The sequence below is a fragment of the Anomaloglossus baeobatrachus genome, chromosome 2 (assembly GCF_048569485.1).
Source record: "Anomaloglossus baeobatrachus isolate aAnoBae1 chromosome 2, aAnoBae1.hap1, whole genome shotgun sequence".
Taxonomy (NCBI): domain Eukaryota; kingdom Metazoa; phylum Chordata; class Amphibia; order Anura; family Aromobatidae; genus Anomaloglossus; species Anomaloglossus baeobatrachus.
Window position 1 is genome coordinate 792,342,189 of NC_134354.1, and position 18,697 is coordinate 792,360,885.

The following is an 18,697-nucleotide window of genomic DNA, read 5'->3' on the forward strand; positions in this document are numbered from 1 at the left end:
CAGATGTGCATTGCAGCAAGATACAGTATTCTGTGCAGAGTGCAGATGTGCATTGCAGCCAGATACAGTATGCTGTGCAGAGGCCAGATGTTGCATTGCAGCCAGATACAGTATGCTGTGCAGAGGCCAGATGTGCATTGCAGCCAGATACAGTATGCTGTGCAGAGGCCAGATGTGCATTGCAGCAAGATACAGTATGCTGTGCAGAGTCCAGATGTGCATTGAAGCAAGATACAGTATGCTGTGCAGAGGCCAGATGTGCATTGCAGCAAGATACAGTATGCTGTGCAGAGGCCAGATGTGCATTGCAGCAAGATACAGTATGCTGTGCAGAGTCCAGATGTGCATTGCAGCAAGATACAGTATGCTGTGCAGAGGCCAGATGTGCATTGCAGCAAGATACCAGTATGCTGTGCAGAGGGCCAGATGTGCATTGCAGCAAGATACAGTATGCTGTGCAGAGGCCAGATGTGCATTGCAGCAAGATACAGTATGCTGTGCAGAGGCCAGATGTGCATTGCAGCAAGATACAGTATGCTGTGCAGAGGCCAGATGTGCATTGCAGCAAGATACAGTATGCTGTGCAGAGGTCAGATGTGCATTGCAGCAAGATACAGTATGCTGTGCAGAGGCCAGATGTGCATTGCAGCCAGATACAGTATGCTGTGCAGAGGCCAGATGTGCATTGCAGCCAGATACAGTATGCTGTGCAGAGGCCAGATGTGCATTGCAGCCAGATACAGTATGCTGTGCAGAGGCCAGATGTGCATTGCAGCCAGATACAGTATGCTGTGCAGAGGCCAGATGTGCATTGCAGCCAGATACAGTATGCTGTGCAGAGGCCAGATGTGCATTGCAGCAAGATACAGTATGCTGTGCAGAGGCCAGATGTGCATTGCAGCAAGATACAGTATGCTGTGCAGAGGCCAGATGTGCATTGCAGCCAGATACAGTATGCTGTGCAGAATCCAGATGTGCATTGCAGCAAGATACAGTATGCTGTGCAGAGGCCAGATGTACATTGCAGCAAGATACAGTATGCTGTGCAGAGGCCAGATGTGCATTGCAGCCAGATACAGTATGCTGTGCAGAGGCCAAATGTGCAGTGCAGCAAGATACAGTATGCTGTGCAGAGTGCAGATGTGCATTGCAGCCAGATACAGTATGCTGTGCAGAGGTCAGATGTGCATTGCAGCCAGATACAGTATGCTGTGCAGAGGCCAGATGTGCATTGCAGCAAGATACAGTATGCTGTGCAGAGGCCAGATGTGCATTGCAGCAAGATACAGTATGCTGTGCAGAGGCCAGATGTGCATTGCAGCAAGATACAGTATGCTGTGCAGAGGCCAGATGTGCATTGCAGCCAGATACAGTATGCTGTGCAGAGGCCAGATGTGCATTGCAGCCAGATACAGTATGCTGTGCAGAGGCCAGATGTGCATTGCAGCCAGATACAGTATGCTGTGCAGAGGCCAGATGTGCATTGCAGCAAGATACAGTATGCTGTGCAGAGGCCAGATGTGCATTGCAGCCAGATACAGTATGTTGTGCAGAGCCCAGATGTGCATTGCAGCAAGATACAGTATGCTGTGCAGAGGCCAGATGTGCATTGCAGCCAGATACAGTATGCTGTGCAGAGGCCAGATGTGCATTGCAGCAAGATACAGTATGCTGTGCAAAGCCCAGATGTGCATTGCAGCCAGATACAGTATGCTGTGCAGAGGCCAGATGTGCATTGCAGGAAGATACAGTATGCTGTGCAGAGTCCAGATGTGCATTGCAGCAAGATACAGTATGCTGTGCAGAAGCCAGATGTGCATTGCAGCACGATACAGTATGCTGTGCAGAGGCCAGATGTGCATTGCAGCAAGATACAGTATTCTGTGCAGAGTGCAGATGTGCATTGCAGCCAGATACAGTATGCTGTGCAGAGTCCAGATGTGCATTGCAGCAGGATACAGTATGCTGTGCAGAGGCCAGATGTGCATTGCAGCCAGATACAGTATGCTGTGCAGAGGCCAGATGTGCATTGCAGCCAGATACAGTACGCTGTGCAGAGGCCAGATGTGCATTGCAGCAAGATACAGTATGCTGTGCAGAGGCCAGATGTGCATTGCAGCCAGATACAGTATGCTGTGCAGAGGCCAGATGTGCATTGCAGCAAGATACAGTATGCTGTGCAGAGGCCAGATGTGCATTGCAGCAAGATACAGTATGCTGTGCAGAGTCCAAATGTGCATTGCAGCAAGATACAGTATGCTGTGCAGAGGCCAGATGTGCATTGCAGCAAGATACAGTATTCTGTGCAGAGTGCAGATGTGCATTGCAGCCAGATACAGTATGCTGTGCAGAGGCCAGATGTGCATTGCAGCCAGATACAGTATGCTGTGCAGAGGCCAGATGTGCATTGCAGCCAGATACAGTATGCTGTGCAGAGGCCAGATGTGCATTGCAGCAAGATACAGTATGCTGTGCAGAGTCCAGATGTGCATTGAAGCAAGATACAGTATGCTGTGCAGAGGCCAGATGTGCATTGCAGCAAGATACAGTATGCTGTGCAGAGGCCAGATGTGCATTGCAGCAAGATACAGTATGCTGTGCAGAGTCCAGATGTGCATTGCAGCAAGATACAGTATGCTGTGCAGAGGCCAGATGTGCATTGCAGCAAGATACAGTATGCTGTGCAGGGGCCAGATGTTCATTGCAGCAAGATACAGTATGCTGTGCAGAGGCCAGATGTGCATTGCAGCAAGATACAGTATGCTGTGCAGAGGCCAGATGTGCATTGCAGGAAGATACAGTATGCTGTGCAGAGGCCAGATGTGCATTGCAGCAAGATACAGTATGCTGTGCAGAGGTCAGATGTGCATTGCAGCAAGATACAGTATGCTGTGCAGAGGCCAGATGTGCATTGCAGCCAGATACAGTATGCTGTGCAGAGGCCAGATGTGCATTGCAGCCAGATACAGTATGCTGTGCAGAGGCCAGATGTGCATTGCAGCCAGATACAGTATGCTGTGCAGAGGCCAGATGTGCATTGCAGCCAGATACAGTATGCTGTGCAGAGGCCAGATGTGCATTGCAGCCAGATACAGTATGCTGTGCAGAGGCCAGATGTGCATTGCAGCAAGATACAGTATGCTGTGCAGAGGCCAGATGTGCATTGCAGCAAGATACAGTATGCTGTGCAGAGGCCAGATGTGCATTGCAGCCAGATACAGTATGCTGTGCAGAATCCAGATGTGCATTGCAGCAAGATACAGTATGCTGTGCAGAGGCCAGATGTACATTGCAGCAAGATACAGTATGCTGTGCAGAGGCCAGATGTGCATTGCAGCCAGATACAGTATGCTGTGCAGAGGCCAAATGTGCAGTGCAGCAAGATACAGTATGCTGTGCAGAGTGCAGATGTGCATTGCAGCCAGATACAGTATGCTGTGCAGAGGTCAGATGTGCATTGCAGCCAGATACAGTATGCTGTGCAGAGGCCAGATGTGCATTGCAGCAAGATACAGTATGCTGTGCAGAGGCCAGATGTGCATTGCAGCAAGATACAGTATGCTGTGCAGAGGCCAGATGTGCATTGCAGCAAGATACAGTATGCTGTGCAGAGGCCAGATGTGCATTGCAGCCAGATACAGTATGCTGTGCAGAGGCCAGATGTGCATTGCAGCCAGATACAGTATGCTGTGCAGAAGCCAGATGTGCATTGCAGCAAGATACAGTATGCTGTGCAGAGTCCAGATGTGCATTGCAGCCAGATACAGTATGCTGTGCAGAGGCCAGATGTGCATTGCAGCCAGATACAGTATGCTGTGCAGAAGCCAGATGTGCATTGCAGCAAGATACAGTATGCTGTGCAGAGGCCAGATGTGCATTGCAGCAAGATACAGTATGCTGTGCAGAGGCCAGATGTGCATTGCAGCAAGATACAGTATGCTGTGCAGAGGCCAGATGTGCATTGCAGCCAGATACAGTATGCTGTGCAGAGGCCAGATGTGCATTGCAGCAAGATACAGTATGCTGTGCAGAGGCCAGATGTGCATTGCAGCAAGATACAGTATGCTGTGCAGAAGCCAGATGTGCATTGCAGCAAGATACAGTATGCTGTGCAGAGGCCAGATGTGCATTGCAGCAAGATACAGTATGCTGTGCAGAAGCCAGATGTGCATTGCAGCAAGATACAGTATGCTGTGCAGAGGCCAGATGTGCATTGCAGCAAGATACAGTATGCTGTGCAGAGCCCAGATGTGCATTGCAGCCAGATACAGTATGCTGTGCAGAGGCCAGATGTGCATTGCAGCCAGATACAGTATGCTGTGCAGAGGCCAGATGTGCATTGCAGCCAGATACAGTATGCTGTGCAGAGTCCAGATGTGCATTGCAGCCAGATACAGTATGCTGTGCAGAGGCCAGATGTGCATTGCAGCAAGATACAGTATGCTGTGCAGAGTCCAGATGTGCATTGCAGCCAGATACAGTATGCTGTGCAGAGGCCAGATGTGCATTGCAGCAAGATACAGTATGCTGTGCAGAGTCCAGATGTGCATTGCAGCAAGATACAGTATGCTGTGCAGAGGCCAGATCTGCATTGCAGCAAGATACAGTATGCTGTGCAGAGGCCAGATGTGCATTGCAGCAAGATACAGTATGCTGTGCAGAGGCCAGATGTGCATTGCAGCAAGATACAGTATGCTGTGCAGAGGCCAGATGTGCATTGCAGCAAGATACAGTATGCTGTGCAGAGGCCAGATGTGCATTGCAGCCAGATACAGTATGCTGTGCAGAGGCCAGATGTGCATTGCAGCAAGATACAGTATGCTGTGCAGAGGCCAGATGTGCATTGCAGCCAGATACAGTATGCTGTGCAGAAGCCAGATGTGCATTGCAGCAAGATACAGTATGCTGTGCAGAGGCCAGATGTGCATTGCAGCAAGATACAGTATGCTGTGCAGAGGCCAGATGTGCATTGCAGCAAGATACAGTATGCTGTGCAGAGGCCAGATGTGCATTGCAGCCAGATACAGTATGCTGTGCAGAGGCCAGATGTGCATTGCAGCAAGATACAGTATGCTGTGCAGAGGCCAGATGTGCATTGCAGCAAGATACAGTATGCTGTGCAGAAGCCAGATGTGCATTGCAGCAAGATACAGTATGCTGTGCAGAGGCCAGATGTGCATTGCAGCAAGATACAGTATGCTGTGCAGAAGCCAGATGTGCATTGCAGCAAGATACAGTATGCTGTGCAGAGGCCAGATGTGCATTGCAGCAAGATACAGTATGCTGTGCAGAGCCCAGATGTGCATTGCAGCCAGATACAGTATGCTGTGCAGAGGCCAGATGTGCATTGCAGCCAGATACAGTATGCTGTGCAGAGGCCAGATGTGCATTGCAGCCAGATACAGTATGCTGTGCAGAGTCCAGATGTGCATTGCAGCCAGATACAGTATGCTGTGCAGAGGCCAGATGTGCATTGCAGCAAGATACAGTATGCTGTGCAGAGTCCAGATGTGCATTGCAGCCAGATACAGTATGCTGTGCAGAGGCCAGATGTGCATTGCAGCAAGATACAGTATGCTGTGCAGAGTCCAGATGTGCATTGCAGCAAGATACAGTATGCTGTGCAGAGGCCAGATCTGCATTGCAGCAAGATACAGTATGCTGTGCAGAGGCCAGATGTGCATTGCAGCAAGATACAGTATGCTGTGCAGAGGCCAGATGTGCATTGCAGCAAGATACAGTATGCTGTGCAGAGGCCAGATGTGCATTGCAGCAAGATACAGTATGCTGTGCAGAGGCCAGATGTGCATTGCAGCCAGATACAGTATGCTGTGCAGAGGCCAGATGTGCATTGCAGCAAGATACAGTATGCTGTGCAGAGTCCAGATGTGCATTGCAGCAAGATACAGTATGCTGTGCAGAGGCCAGATGTGCATTGCAGCAAGATACAGTATGCTGTGCAGAGGCCAGATGTGCATTGCAGCAAGATACAGTATGCTGTGCAGAGTCCAGATGTGCATTGCAGCAAGATACAGTATGCTGTGCAGAGGCCAGATGTGCATTGCAGCAAGATACAGTATGCTGTGCAGAGGCCAGATGTGCATTGCAGCAAGATACAGTATGCTGTGCAGAGGCCAGATGTGCATTGCAGCAAGATACAGTATGCTGTGCAGAGGCCAGATGTGCATTGCAGCCAGATACAGTATGCTGTGCAGAATCCAGATGTGCATTGCAGCAAGATACAGTATGCTGTGCAGAGGCCAGATGTGCATTGCAGCAAGATACAGTATGCTGTGCAGAGGCCAGATGTGCATTGCAGCCAGATACAGTATGCTGTGCAGAGGCCAAATGTGCAGTGCAGCAAGATACAGTATTCTGTGCAGAGCCCAGATGTGCATTGCAGCAAGATACAGTATGCTGTGCAGAGGTCAGATGTGCATTGCAGCCAGATACAGTATGCTGTGCAGAGGCCAGATGTGCATTGCAGCCAGATACAGTATGCTGTGCAGAGGCCAGATGTGCATTGCAGCAAGATACAGTATGCTGTGCAGAGTCCAGATGTGCATTGCAGCAAGATACAGTATGCTGTGCAGAGGCCAGATGTGCATTGCAGCAAGATACAGTATGCTGTGCAGAGGCCAGATGTGCATTGCAGCAAGATACAGTATGCTGTGCAGAGTCCAGATGTGCATTGCAGCAAGATACAGTATGCTGTGCAGAGGCCAGATGTGCATTGCAGCAAGATACAGTATGCTGTGCAGAGGCCAGATGTGCATTGCAGCAAGATACAGTATGCTGTGCAGAGTCCAGATGTGCATTGCAGCAAGATACAGTATGCTGTGCAGAGGCCAGATGTGCATTGCAGCAAGATACAGTATGCTGTGCAGAGGCCAGATGTGCATTGCAGCAAGATACAGTATGCTGTGCAGAGGCCAGATGTGCATTGCAGCAAGATACAGTATGCTGTGCAGAGGTCAGATGTGCATTGCAGCAAGATACAGTATGCTGTGCAGAGGCCAGATGTGCATTGCAGCCAGATACAGTATGCTGTGCAGAGGCCAGATGTGCATTGCAGCCAGATACAGTATGCTGTGCAGAGGCCAGATGTGCATTGCAGCCAGATACAGTATGCTGTGCAGAGGCCAGATGTGCATTGCAGCCAGATACAGTATGCTGTGCAGAGGCCAGATGTGCATTGCAGCCAGATACAGTATGCTGTGCAGAGGCCAGATGTGCATTGCAGCAAGATACAGTATGCTGTGCAGAGGCCAGATGTGCATTGCAGCAAGATACAGTATGCTGTGCAGAGGCCAGATGTGCATTGCAGCCAGATACAGTATGCTGTGCAGAATCCAGATGTGCATTGCAGCAAGATACAGTATGCTGTGCAGAGGCCAGATGTGCATTGCAGCAAGATACAGTATGCTGTGCAGAGGCCAGATGTGCATTGCAGCCAGATACAGTATGCTGTGCAGAGGCCAAATGTGCAGTGCAGCAAGATACAGTATTCTGTGCAGAGTGCAGATGTGCATTGCAGCCAGATACAGTATGCTGTGCAGAGGTCAGATGTGCATTGCAGCCAGATACAGTATGCTGTGCAGAGGCCAGATGTGCATTGCAGCAAGATACAGTATGCTGTGCAGAGCCCAGATGTGCATTGCAGCAAGATACAGTATGCTGTGCAGAGGCCAGATGTGCATTGCAGCAAGATACAGTATGCTGTGCAGAGGCCAGATGTGCATTGCAGCCAGATACAGTATGCTGTGCAGAGCCCAGATGTGCATTGCAGCAAGATACAATATGCTGTGCAGAGGCCAGATGTGCATTGCAGCAAGATACAGTATGCTGTGCAGAGGCCAGATGTGCATTGCAGCAAGATACAGTATGCTGTGCAGAGGCCAGATGTGCATTGCAGCAAGATACAGTATGCTGTGCAGAGGCCAGATGTGCATTGCAGCAAGATACAGTATGCTGTGCAAAGGCCAGATGTGCACTGCAGCCAGATACAGTATGCTGTGCAGAGCCCAGATGTGCATTGCAGCCAGATACAGTTTGCTGTGCAGAGGCCAGATGTGCATTGCAGCAAGATACAGTATGCTGTGCAGAGGCCAGATGTGCATTGCAGCCAGATACAGTATGCTGTGCAGAGCCCAGATGTGCATTGCAGCAAGATACAGTATGCTGTGCAGAGCCCAGATGTGCATTGCAGCAAGATACAGTATGCTGTGCAGAGGACAGATGTGCATTGCAGCAAGATACAGTATGCTGTGCAGAGGCCAGATGTGCATTGCAGCAAGATACAGTATGCTGTGCAGAGCCCAGATGTGCATTGCAGCAAGATACAGTATGCTGTGCAGAGGCCAGATGTGCATTGCAGCAAGATACAGTATGCTGTGCAGAGGCCAGATGTGCATTGCAGCAAGATACAGTATTCTGTGCAGAGTGCAGATGTGCATTGCAGCCAGATACAGTATGCTGTGCAGAGGCCAGATGTGCATTGCAGCCAGATACAGTATGCTGTGCAGAGGCCAGATGTGCATTGCAGCAAGATACAGTATGCTGTGCAGAGTCCAGATGTGCATTGCAGCCAGATACAGTATGCTGTGCAGAGGCCAGATGTGCATTGCAGCAAGATACAGTATGCTGTGCAGAGGCCAGATGTGCATTGCAGCAAGATACAGTATGCTGTGCAGAGGCCAGATGTGCATTGCAGCAAGATACAGTATGCTGTGCAGAGGCCAGATGTGCATTGCAGCAAGATACAGTATGCTGTGCAGAGCCCAGATGTGTATTGCAGCAAGATACAGTATGCTGTGCAGAGGCCAGATGTGCATTGCAGCCAGATACAGTATGCTGTGCAGAGGACAGATGTGCATTGCAGCAAGATACAGTATGCTGTGCAGAGGCCAGATGTGCATTGCAGCAAGATACAGTATGCTGTGCAGAGGCCAGATGTGCATTGCAGCAAGATACAGTATGCTGTGCAGAGGCCAGATGTGCATTGCAGCAAGATACAGTATGCTGTGCAGAGCCCAGATGTGTATTGCAGCAAGATACAGTATGCTGTGCAGAGGCCAGATGTGCATTGCAGCCAGATACAGTATGCTGTGCAGAGTGCAGATGTGCATTGCAGCAAGATACAGTATGCTGTGCAGAGTGCAGATGTGCATTGCAGCAAGATACAGTATGCTGTGCAGAGGCCAGATGTGCATTGCAGCAAGATACAGTATGCTGTGCAGAGGCCAGATGTGCATTGCAGCAAGATACAGTATGCTGTGCAGAGGCCAGATGTGCATTGCAGCAAGATACAGTATGCTGTGCAGAGGCCAGATGTGCATTGCAGCAAGATACAGTATGCTGTGCAGAGCCCAGATGTGTATTGCAGCAAGATACAGTATGCTGTGCAGAGGCCAGATGTGCATTGCAGCAAGATACAGTATGCTGTGCAGAGGCCAGATGTGCATTGCAGCCAGATACAGTATGCTGTGCAGAGGCCAGATGTGCATTGCAGCCAGATACAGTATGATGTGTAGAGGCCAGATGTGCATTGCAGCAGGATACAGTATGCTGTGCAGAGGCCAGATGTGCATTGCAGCAAGATACAGTATGCTGTGCAGAGGCCAGATGTGCATTGCAGCCAGATACAGTATGATGTGCAGAGGCCAGATGTGCATTGCAGCAGGATACAGTATGCTGTGCAGAGGCCAGATGTGCATTGCAGCAAGATACAGTATGCTGTGCAGAGGCCAGATGTGCATTGCAGCAAGATACAGTATGCTGTGCAGAGGCCAGATGTGCATTGCAGCAAGATACAGTATGCTGTGCAGAGGCCAGATGTGCATTGCAGCCAGATACAGTATGCTGTGCAGAGGCCAGATGTGCATTGCAGCCAGATACAGTATGCTGTGCAGAGGCCAGATGTGCATTGCAGCAAGATACAGTATGCTGTGCAGAGTCCAGATGTGCATTGCAGCAAGATACAGTATGCTGTGCAGAGGCCAGATGTGCATTGCAGCAAGATACAGTATGCTCTGCAGAGGCCAGATGTGCATTGCAGCAAGATACAGTATCCTGTGCAGAGTCCAGATGTGCATTGCAGCAAGATACAGTATGCTGTGCAGAGGCCAGATGTGCATTGCAGCAAGATACAGTATGCTGTGCAGAGGCCAGATGTGCATTGCAGCAAGATACAGTATGCTGTGCAGAGTCCAGATGTGCATTGCAGCAAGATACAGTATGCTGTGCAGAGGCCAGATGTGCATTGCAGCAAGATACAGTATGCTGTGCAGAGGCCAGATGTGCATTGCAGCAAGATACAGTATGCTGTGCAGAGGCCAGATGTGCATTGCAGCAAGATACAGTATGCTGTGCAGAGGTCAGATGTGCATTGCAGCAAGATACAGTATGCTGTGCAGAGGCCAGATGTGCATTGCAGCCAGATACAGTATGCTGTGCAGAGGCCAGATGTGCATTGCAGCCAGATACAGTATGCTGTGCAGAGGCCAGATGTGCATTGCAGCCAGATACAGTATGCTGTGCAGAGGCCAGATGTGCATTGCAGCCAGATACAGTATGCTGTGCAGAGGCCAGATGTGCATTGCAGCCAGATACAGTATGCTGTGCAGAGGCCAGATGTGCATTGCAGCAAGATACAGTATGCTGTGCAGAGGCCAGATGTGCATTGCAGCAAGATACAGTATGCTGTGCAGAGGCCAGATGTGCATTGCAGCCAGATACAGTATGCTGTGCAGAATCCAGATGTGCATTGCAGCAAGATACAGTATGCTGTGCAGAGGCCAGATGTGCATTGCAGCAAGATACAGTATGCTGTGCAGAGGCCAGATGTGCATTGCAGCCAGATACAGTATGCTGTGCAGAGGCCAAATGTGCAGTGCAGCAAGATACAGTATTCTGTGCAGAGTGCAGATGTGCATTGCAGCCAGATACAGTATGCTGTGCAGAGGTCAGATGTGCATTGCAGCCAGATACAGTATGCTGTGCAGAGGCCAGATGTGCATTGCAGCAAGATACAGTATGCTGTGCAGAGGCCAGATGTGCATTGCAGCAAGATACAGTATGCTGTGCAGAGGCCAGATGTGCATTGCAGCAAGATACAGTATGCTGTGCAGAGTCCAGATGTGCATTGCAGCAAGATACAGTATGCTGTGCAGAGGCCAGATGTGCATTGCAGCAAGATACAGTATGCTGTGCAGAGGCCAGATGTGCATTGCAGCAAGATACAGTATGCTGTGCAGAGTCCAGATGTGCATTGCAGCAAGATACAGTATGCTGTGCAGAGGCCAGATGTGCATTGCAGCAAGATACAGTATGCTGTGCAGAGGCCAGATGTGCATTGCAGCAAGATACAGTATGCTGTGCAGAGGCCAGATGTGCATTGCAGCAAGATACAGTATGCTGTGCAGAGGTCAGATGTGCATTGCAGCAAGATACAGTATGCTGTGCAGAGGCCAGATGTGCATTGCAGCCAGATACAGTATGCTGTGCAGAGGCCAGATGTGCATTGCAGCCAGATACAGTATGCTGTGCAGAGGCCAGATGTGCATTGCAGCCAGATACAGTATGCTGTGCAGAGGCCAGATGTGCATTGCAGCCAGATACAGTATGCTGTGCAGAGGCCAGATGTGCATTGCAGCCAGATACAGTATGCTGTGCAGAGGCCAGATGTGCATTGCAGCAAGATACAGTATGCTGTGCAGAGGCCAGATGTGCATTGCAGCAAGATACAGTATGCTGTGCAGAGGCCAGATGTGCATTGCAGCCAGATACAGTATGCTGTGCAGAATCCAGATGTGCATTGCAGCAAGATACAGTATGCTGTGCAGAGGCCAGATGTGCATTGCAGCAAGATACAGTATGCTGTGCAGAGGCCAGATGTGCATTGCAGCCAGATACAGTATGCTGTGCAGAGGCCAAATGTGCAGTGCAGCAAGATACAGTATTCTGTGCAGAGTGCAGATGTGCATTGCAGCCAGATACAGTATGCTGTGCAGAGGTCAGATGTGCATTGCAGCCAGATACAGTATGCTGTGCAGAGGCCAGATGTGCATTGCAGCAAGATACAGTATGCTGTGCAGAGCCCAGATGTGCATTGCAGCAAGATACAGTATGCTGTGCAGAGGCCAGATGTGCATTGCAGCAAGATACAGTATGCTGTGCAGAGGCCAGATGTGCATTGCAGCCAGATACAGTATGCTGTGCAGAGCCCAGATGTGCATTGCAGCAAGATACAATATGCTGTGCAGAGGCCAGATGTGCATTGCAGCAAGATACAGTATGCTGTGCAGAGGCCAGATGTGCATTGCAGCAAGATACAGTATGCTGTGCAGAGGCCAGATGTGCATTGCAGCAAGATACAGTATGCTGTGCAGAGGCCAGATGTGCATTGCAGCAAGATACAGTATGCTGTGCAAAGGCCAGATGTGCACTGCAGCCAGATACAGTATGCTGTGCAGAGCCCAGATGTGCATTGCAGCCAGATACAGTTTGCTGTGCAGAGGCCAGATGTGCATTGCAGCAAAATACAGTATGCTGTGCAGAGGCCAGATGTGCATTGCAGCCAGATACAGTATGCTGTGCAGAGCCCAGATGTGCATTGCAGCAAGATACAGTATGCTGTGCAGAGCCCAGATGTGCATTGCAGCAAGATACAGTATGCTGTGCAGAGGACAGATGTGCATTGCAGCAAGATACAGTATGCTGTGCAGAGGCCAGATGTGCATTGCAGCAAGATACAGTATGCTGTGCAGAGCCCAGATGTGCATTGCAGCAAGATACAGTATGCTGTGCAGAGGCCAGATGTGCATTGCAGCAAGATACAGTATGCTGTGCAGAGGCCAGATGTGCATTGCAGCCAGATACAGTATGCTGTGCAGAGTCCAGATGTGCATTGCAGCCAGATACAGTATGCTGTGCAGAGTCCAGATGTGCATTGCAGCAAGATACAGTATGCTGTGCAGAGTCCAGATGTGCATTGCAGCAAGATACAGTATGCTGTGCAGAGGCCAGATGTGCATTGCAGCCAGATACAGTATGCTGTGCAGAGGCCAGATGTGCATTGCAGCAAGATACAGTATGCTGTGCAGAGGCCAGATGTGCATTGAAGCCAGATACAGTATGCTGTGCAGAGGACAGATGTGCATTGCAGCAAGATACAGTATTCTGTGCAGAGGCCAGATGTGCATTGCAGCCAGATACAGTATGCTGTGCAGAGGCCAGATGTGCATTGCAGCCAGATACAGTATGCTGTGCAGAGGCCAGATGTGTATTGCAGCAAGATACAGTATGCTGTGCAGAGTCCAGATGTGCATTGCAGCCAGATACAGTATGCTGTGCAGAGGCCAGATGTGCATTGCAGCAAGATACAGTATGCTGTGCAGAGGCCAGATGTGCATTGCAGCAAGATACAGTATGCTGTGCAGAGGCCAGATGTGCATTGCAGCAAGATACAGTATGCTGTGCAGAGGCCAGATGTGCATTGCAGCAAGATACAGTATGCTGTGCAGAGCCCAGATGTGTATTGCAGCAAGATACAGTATGCTGTGCAGAGGCCAGATGTGCATTGCATCCAGATACAGTATGCTGTGCAGAGGACAGATGTGCATTGCAGCAAGATACAGTATGCTGTGCAGAGGCCAGATGTGCATTGCAGCAAGATACAGTATGCTGTGCAGAGGCCAGATGTGCATTGCAGCAAGATACAGTATGCTGTGCAGAGGCCAGATGTGCATTGCAGCAAGATACAGTATGCTGTGCAGAGCCCAGATGTGTATTGCAGCAAGATTCAGTATGCTGTGCAGAGGCCAGATGTGCATTGCAGCCAGATACAGTATGCTGTGCAGAGTGCAGATGTGCATTGCAGCAAGATACAGTATGCTGTGCAGAGTGCAGATGTGCATTGCAGCAAGATACAGTATGCTGTGCAGAGGCCAGATGTGCATTGCAGCAAGATACAGTATGCTGTGCAGAGGCCAGATGTGCATTGCAGCAAGATACAGTATGCTGTGCAGAGGCCAGATGTGCATTGCAGCAAGATACAGTATGCTGTGCAGAGGCCAGATGTGCATTGCAGCAAGATACAGTATGCTGTGTAGAGCCCAGATGTGTATTGCAGCAAGATACAGTATGCTGTGCAGAGGCCAGATGTGCATTGCAGCAAGATACAGTATGCTGTGCAGAGGCCAGATGTGCATTGCAGCCAGATACAGTATGCTGTGCAGAGGCCAGATGTGCATTGCAGCCAGATACAGTATGATGTGCAGAGGCCAGATGTGCATTGCAGCAGGATACAGTATGCTGTGCAGAGGCCAGATGTGCATTGCAGCAAGATACAGTATGCTGTGCAGAGGCCAGATGTGCATTGCAGCAAGATACAGTATGCTGTGCAGAGGCCAGATGTGCATTGCAGCAAGATACAGTATACTGTGCAGAGGCCAGATGTGCATTGCAGCTGACGGGGGCCACTAATGAGCGCCATATGCGTGACCAGCATTCAATGTTTGGGGGGGGGGGGTCATGGGTTTCATATCATAGCATTTCTGTATGCAAGTTGTGGATTCGTATTGAATTGATGATGTACAATTTTTAATTCACTTTTTTTCTCTATCCCGTTCCGTTTTCGAGATAAAAATGCTAACTCCGTTGTTTTCCACCAGGTGGCGCTATAGGCGGTTTCATTATGCAGCGCATGGCTACTTTACTATACCTAGACACCACTTCCATGCCTATAGCTGCTGCCATTCTCAGGTTAATGGCGGTGGACAGGATATGGGTGGAAACACTGTGTAAAAACAGAGGCACCAGAGGGGGCAGAAGAAGAGAAACACTGCAATATACAGTGCCTTGCGAAAGTATTCGGCCCCTTTGAATTTTTCAACCTTTTCACATATTTCATCCAACCTCACTCAGCTCCAGCTGTTTACAAAGGAAGAATGGGCGAGAATTTCAGCCTCTCCATGTGCAAAACTGATTGACACATACCCCAAGATACTGCAGCTGTAATCGCAGCAAAAGGGGGCACTACAAAGGATTCACTTACAGGGGATGAATAATATTGCACGTCCCAATTTTCAGTTTATTCTTTTTTACAAAAGTTTAAAATAAGCAATAAATATCGTTCATCTTCACAATTGTGTCACTTGTTGTTGATTCTTCACCAGAAGATTTTTATCTTTATGTTTGAAGCCTGAAATGTGGGAAAAGGTTGAAAAATTCAAGGGGGCTGAATACTTTCGCAAGGCACTATATATAAAAACAGAGGCACCAGAAGGGGCAGAAGAGGAGAAACACTGCAATATATACAAAAGGAGTCCCCAGAGGGAGCGGAAGAGGCGAAACACTGCAATATATACAAAGAGAGGCAGCAGAGGGGATGGAAGATACGAAGCACTGCAATATATATAGAGTCACCAGAGGGGGCAGAAGAGGCGAAACACTGCAATATATATATATATATATATATAATAGAGAGAGAGAGAGAGAGAGAGGCACCAGAGGGGATGGAAGAGGCGAAACACTGCAATATATACAAAGAGAGGCAGCAGAGGGGATGGAAGAGACGAAACACTGCTATACACAGAGAGGCACCAGAGGGGGCAGACGAGGTGTGGGACAGACACTCCGTTCACGCCTCCAGTCTCCTGCCCTTGTACTCACCTTTTTGTAGAGCTTGTCCCAGGGGTCGTTGTTGTAACCTCTGTAACTTTTTAGTTTTTCCTCATCTTCTGCTGTAACAAAACCAAAAGGGACGACTCCTGCCGGGAACTGTACGATGTTGAACAGCATGGTGCAGGAGAGCGCAGCTGTTGAGACAGAGGTGATATAATGCTGGGATTTCTGATCTCTGCCCTTTATCTTCCTGGGTTATGGATGGTCACACACTGTCGGGTTCCTGGGATTTTGTCTGGGGCTTCAGGCTCTGTGCTCTTGGCCAGTGTCTGGGGTCGGTGTCACCTTTGATTTTTGCTTCATATATAACATTTCTGTGTTTCACTGGCAGCTCAATAATCTATGGAGGGCACACGAGATCTGATCACAGTCCTCATATGTTGGGCCATCTCCTGTCCAGAAATCACCGCCCTCTATATAGGCCCCAAACAGCTGGAAGCCCTAAATATCATGAGATTCACAGACCCAGGACACATTCAAGCCTATACTGCAAGACCCAACTCAAGAGAGTAACCTAGGAGAAGGAGAAGCAAGGAGCCTGCGTGGTTACTAATCAGGACATGGACAGAACCAACGTCATTACATAAGAGCAGAAGTGCTGTCATTACATAGGATGGAACTGCTGCCATTACATAGGATGAAGTGCTGTCATTACATAAGAGCAGAAGTGCTGTCATTACATAGGAAGAAGTGCTGTCATTACATAAGAGCAGAAGTGCTATCATTACATAAGAGCAGAAGTGCTGTCATTACATAAGAGCAGAAGTGCTGTCGTTACATAAGAGCAGAAGTGCTGTCATTACATAGGATGGAACTGCTGCCATTACATAGGATGAAGTGCTGTCATTACATAAGAGCAGAAGTGCTGTCATTACATAGGAAGAAGTGCTGTCATTACATAAGAGCAGAAGTGCTGTCATTACATAAGAGCAGAAGTGCTGTCATTACATAGGATGAAGTGCTGTCATTACATAGGATGGTAGTGCTGTCATTACATAAGAGCAGAAGTGCTGTCATTACATAGGATGAAGTGCTGTCATTACATAGGATGAAGTGCTGTCATTACATAAGAGCAGACGTGCTGTCATTACATAAGAGCAGAAGTGCTGTCATTACATAGGATGAAGTGCTGTCATTACATAAGAGCAGAAGTGCTGTCATTACATAGGATAAAGTGCTGTCATTACATAGGATGGTAGTGCTGTCATTACATAAGAGCAGAAGTGCTGTCATTACATAGGATGAAGTGCTGTCATTACATAGGATGAAGTGCTGTCATTACATAAGAGCAGACGTGCTGTCATTACATAGGATGAAGTGCTATCATCACATAAGAGCAGAAGTGCTGTCATTACATAAGAGCAGACGTGCTGTCATTACATAGGATGGAACTGCTGTCATTACATAGGATGAAGTGCTGTCATTACATAGGATGAAGTGCTATCATCACATAAGAGCAGAAGTGCTGTCATTACATAAGAGCAAAAGTGCTGTCATTACATAAGAGCAGAAGTACTATTATCACATAAGAGCAGAAGAGATGTTGTTAAATAAGAGCAGAAGTTCTGTCATTACATAAGAGCAGACATGCTGTCATTACATAGGATGGAAGTGCTATCATCACATAAGAGCAGAAGTGCTGTCATTGCATAGGATGGAAGTGCTGTCATTATATAAGAGAAGTGCTATCATCACATAAGAGCAGAAGTGATGTTGTTAAATAAGAGCAGAAGTGCTGGTACTACATAAGAGCAGAAGTGCTGTCATTACATAGGAAGAAGTGCTGTCACTACATAGGATTGAAGTGCTGTTATCACATAAGAGCAGAAGTGATGTTGTTAAATAAGAGCAGAAGTGCAGTTATTACATAAGAGCAGAAGTGCAGTCATTACATAGGATGGAAGTGCTGTTATTACATAAGAGCAGAAGTGCTGTTATTACATAAGAGCAGAAGTGATGTCATTACATAGGATGGAAGTGCTATTATTATTATTAGAGCAGAAGTAATATAATTACATAGGATTGATTTGCTGCCATAAGAACAGAAGTGCTGTCATTACATAGTATGGAAGTGCAGTTATTACATAAGAGCAGAAGTGATGTCATTACATAAGAGCAGAAGTGCTGTCTTTACATAGTATGGAAGTACTTTCATTATATAATAGCAGAAGTGCCAGCATCATATAAGAGCACAAGTAATGTTGTTATAAGAGTAGAAATGCTGTTATTACATAAGAGCAGAAGTGATGTCACTACATAAGAGCAGAAGTGCTGTCATTACATAGGATGGAAGTGCAGTTATTACATAAGAGCAGCAGGGGTCACAGAATAACACCACATACACACACCCCCCTCCCCTGGTCAGGAACACCGGTCAAACAAAACCCTTGTTGCCTCCCTCCAAGGTCTGATGTCCACATCTGGAGTTCCGTTAACCGCCTCCGGAGAGGCAGGTTGGAGGAAGGACTCGCAGCAGGACTCGGAGCCCAGGCACAATCAGCAAGGTCGTCAGACGGTGGTGGTCATCTGCAGGAGTTGGTAGAGGTCAGCGGAACTGTAGGACCGGGGTCGGGCGGTGGCCCGCCGGTACCGAACCGGGGAGCAGATTGAAGCCAAGCACCAAGGCAGGGTACTCAGACCCCGACTAGGCTCGGAAGCCGCCATAAAGGTCAAATTCTCTGATTACGAGAGAGAATTACCTGAACCAGCCCACATGAGAAACTGCTCATGAACACGGCCGAGAACTAGCAGGCCACCCACGAACTTGTGGGCTTGTAAATAATTCCGGGCTGGAGTTCTGTTAACCGCCTCCGGAGAGGCAAGTTGGAGGAAGGACCCGCAGCAGAGAAGGCTGGGGTCCAGTCCCCACCAGGACCGGTGACCATCCTCCGGGGTCAGGGGTCCCCCTGGATGTGGGGCCCCCTGAATGACAGCCGGGTGTGAGACACCGTACCCGTTCCCGCTTGGGCAACCTGAACCAGGTTCCGTTTTCCGGACTGGGACAGCATCAAGG

At 48.9% G+C, this 18,697-nt stretch overlaps 1 protein-coding gene across 1 annotated transcript in view; it reads right to left on the reverse strand.

Annotated features, from left to right (window-relative positions):
- LOC142292363 (vitamin D3 hydroxylase-associated protein-like) overlaps positions 1-18,697 on the reverse strand; it is a 116,000-nt gene that overhangs the window by 20,737 nt on the left and 76,566 nt on the right. The window contains exon 15 of the mRNA XM_075337680.1: positions 15,673-15,818. Coding sequence (XP_075193795.1) covers positions 15,673-15,818 — 146 coding nt within the window. The remainder of the gene's footprint in view (positions 1-15,672; positions 15,819-18,697) is intronic.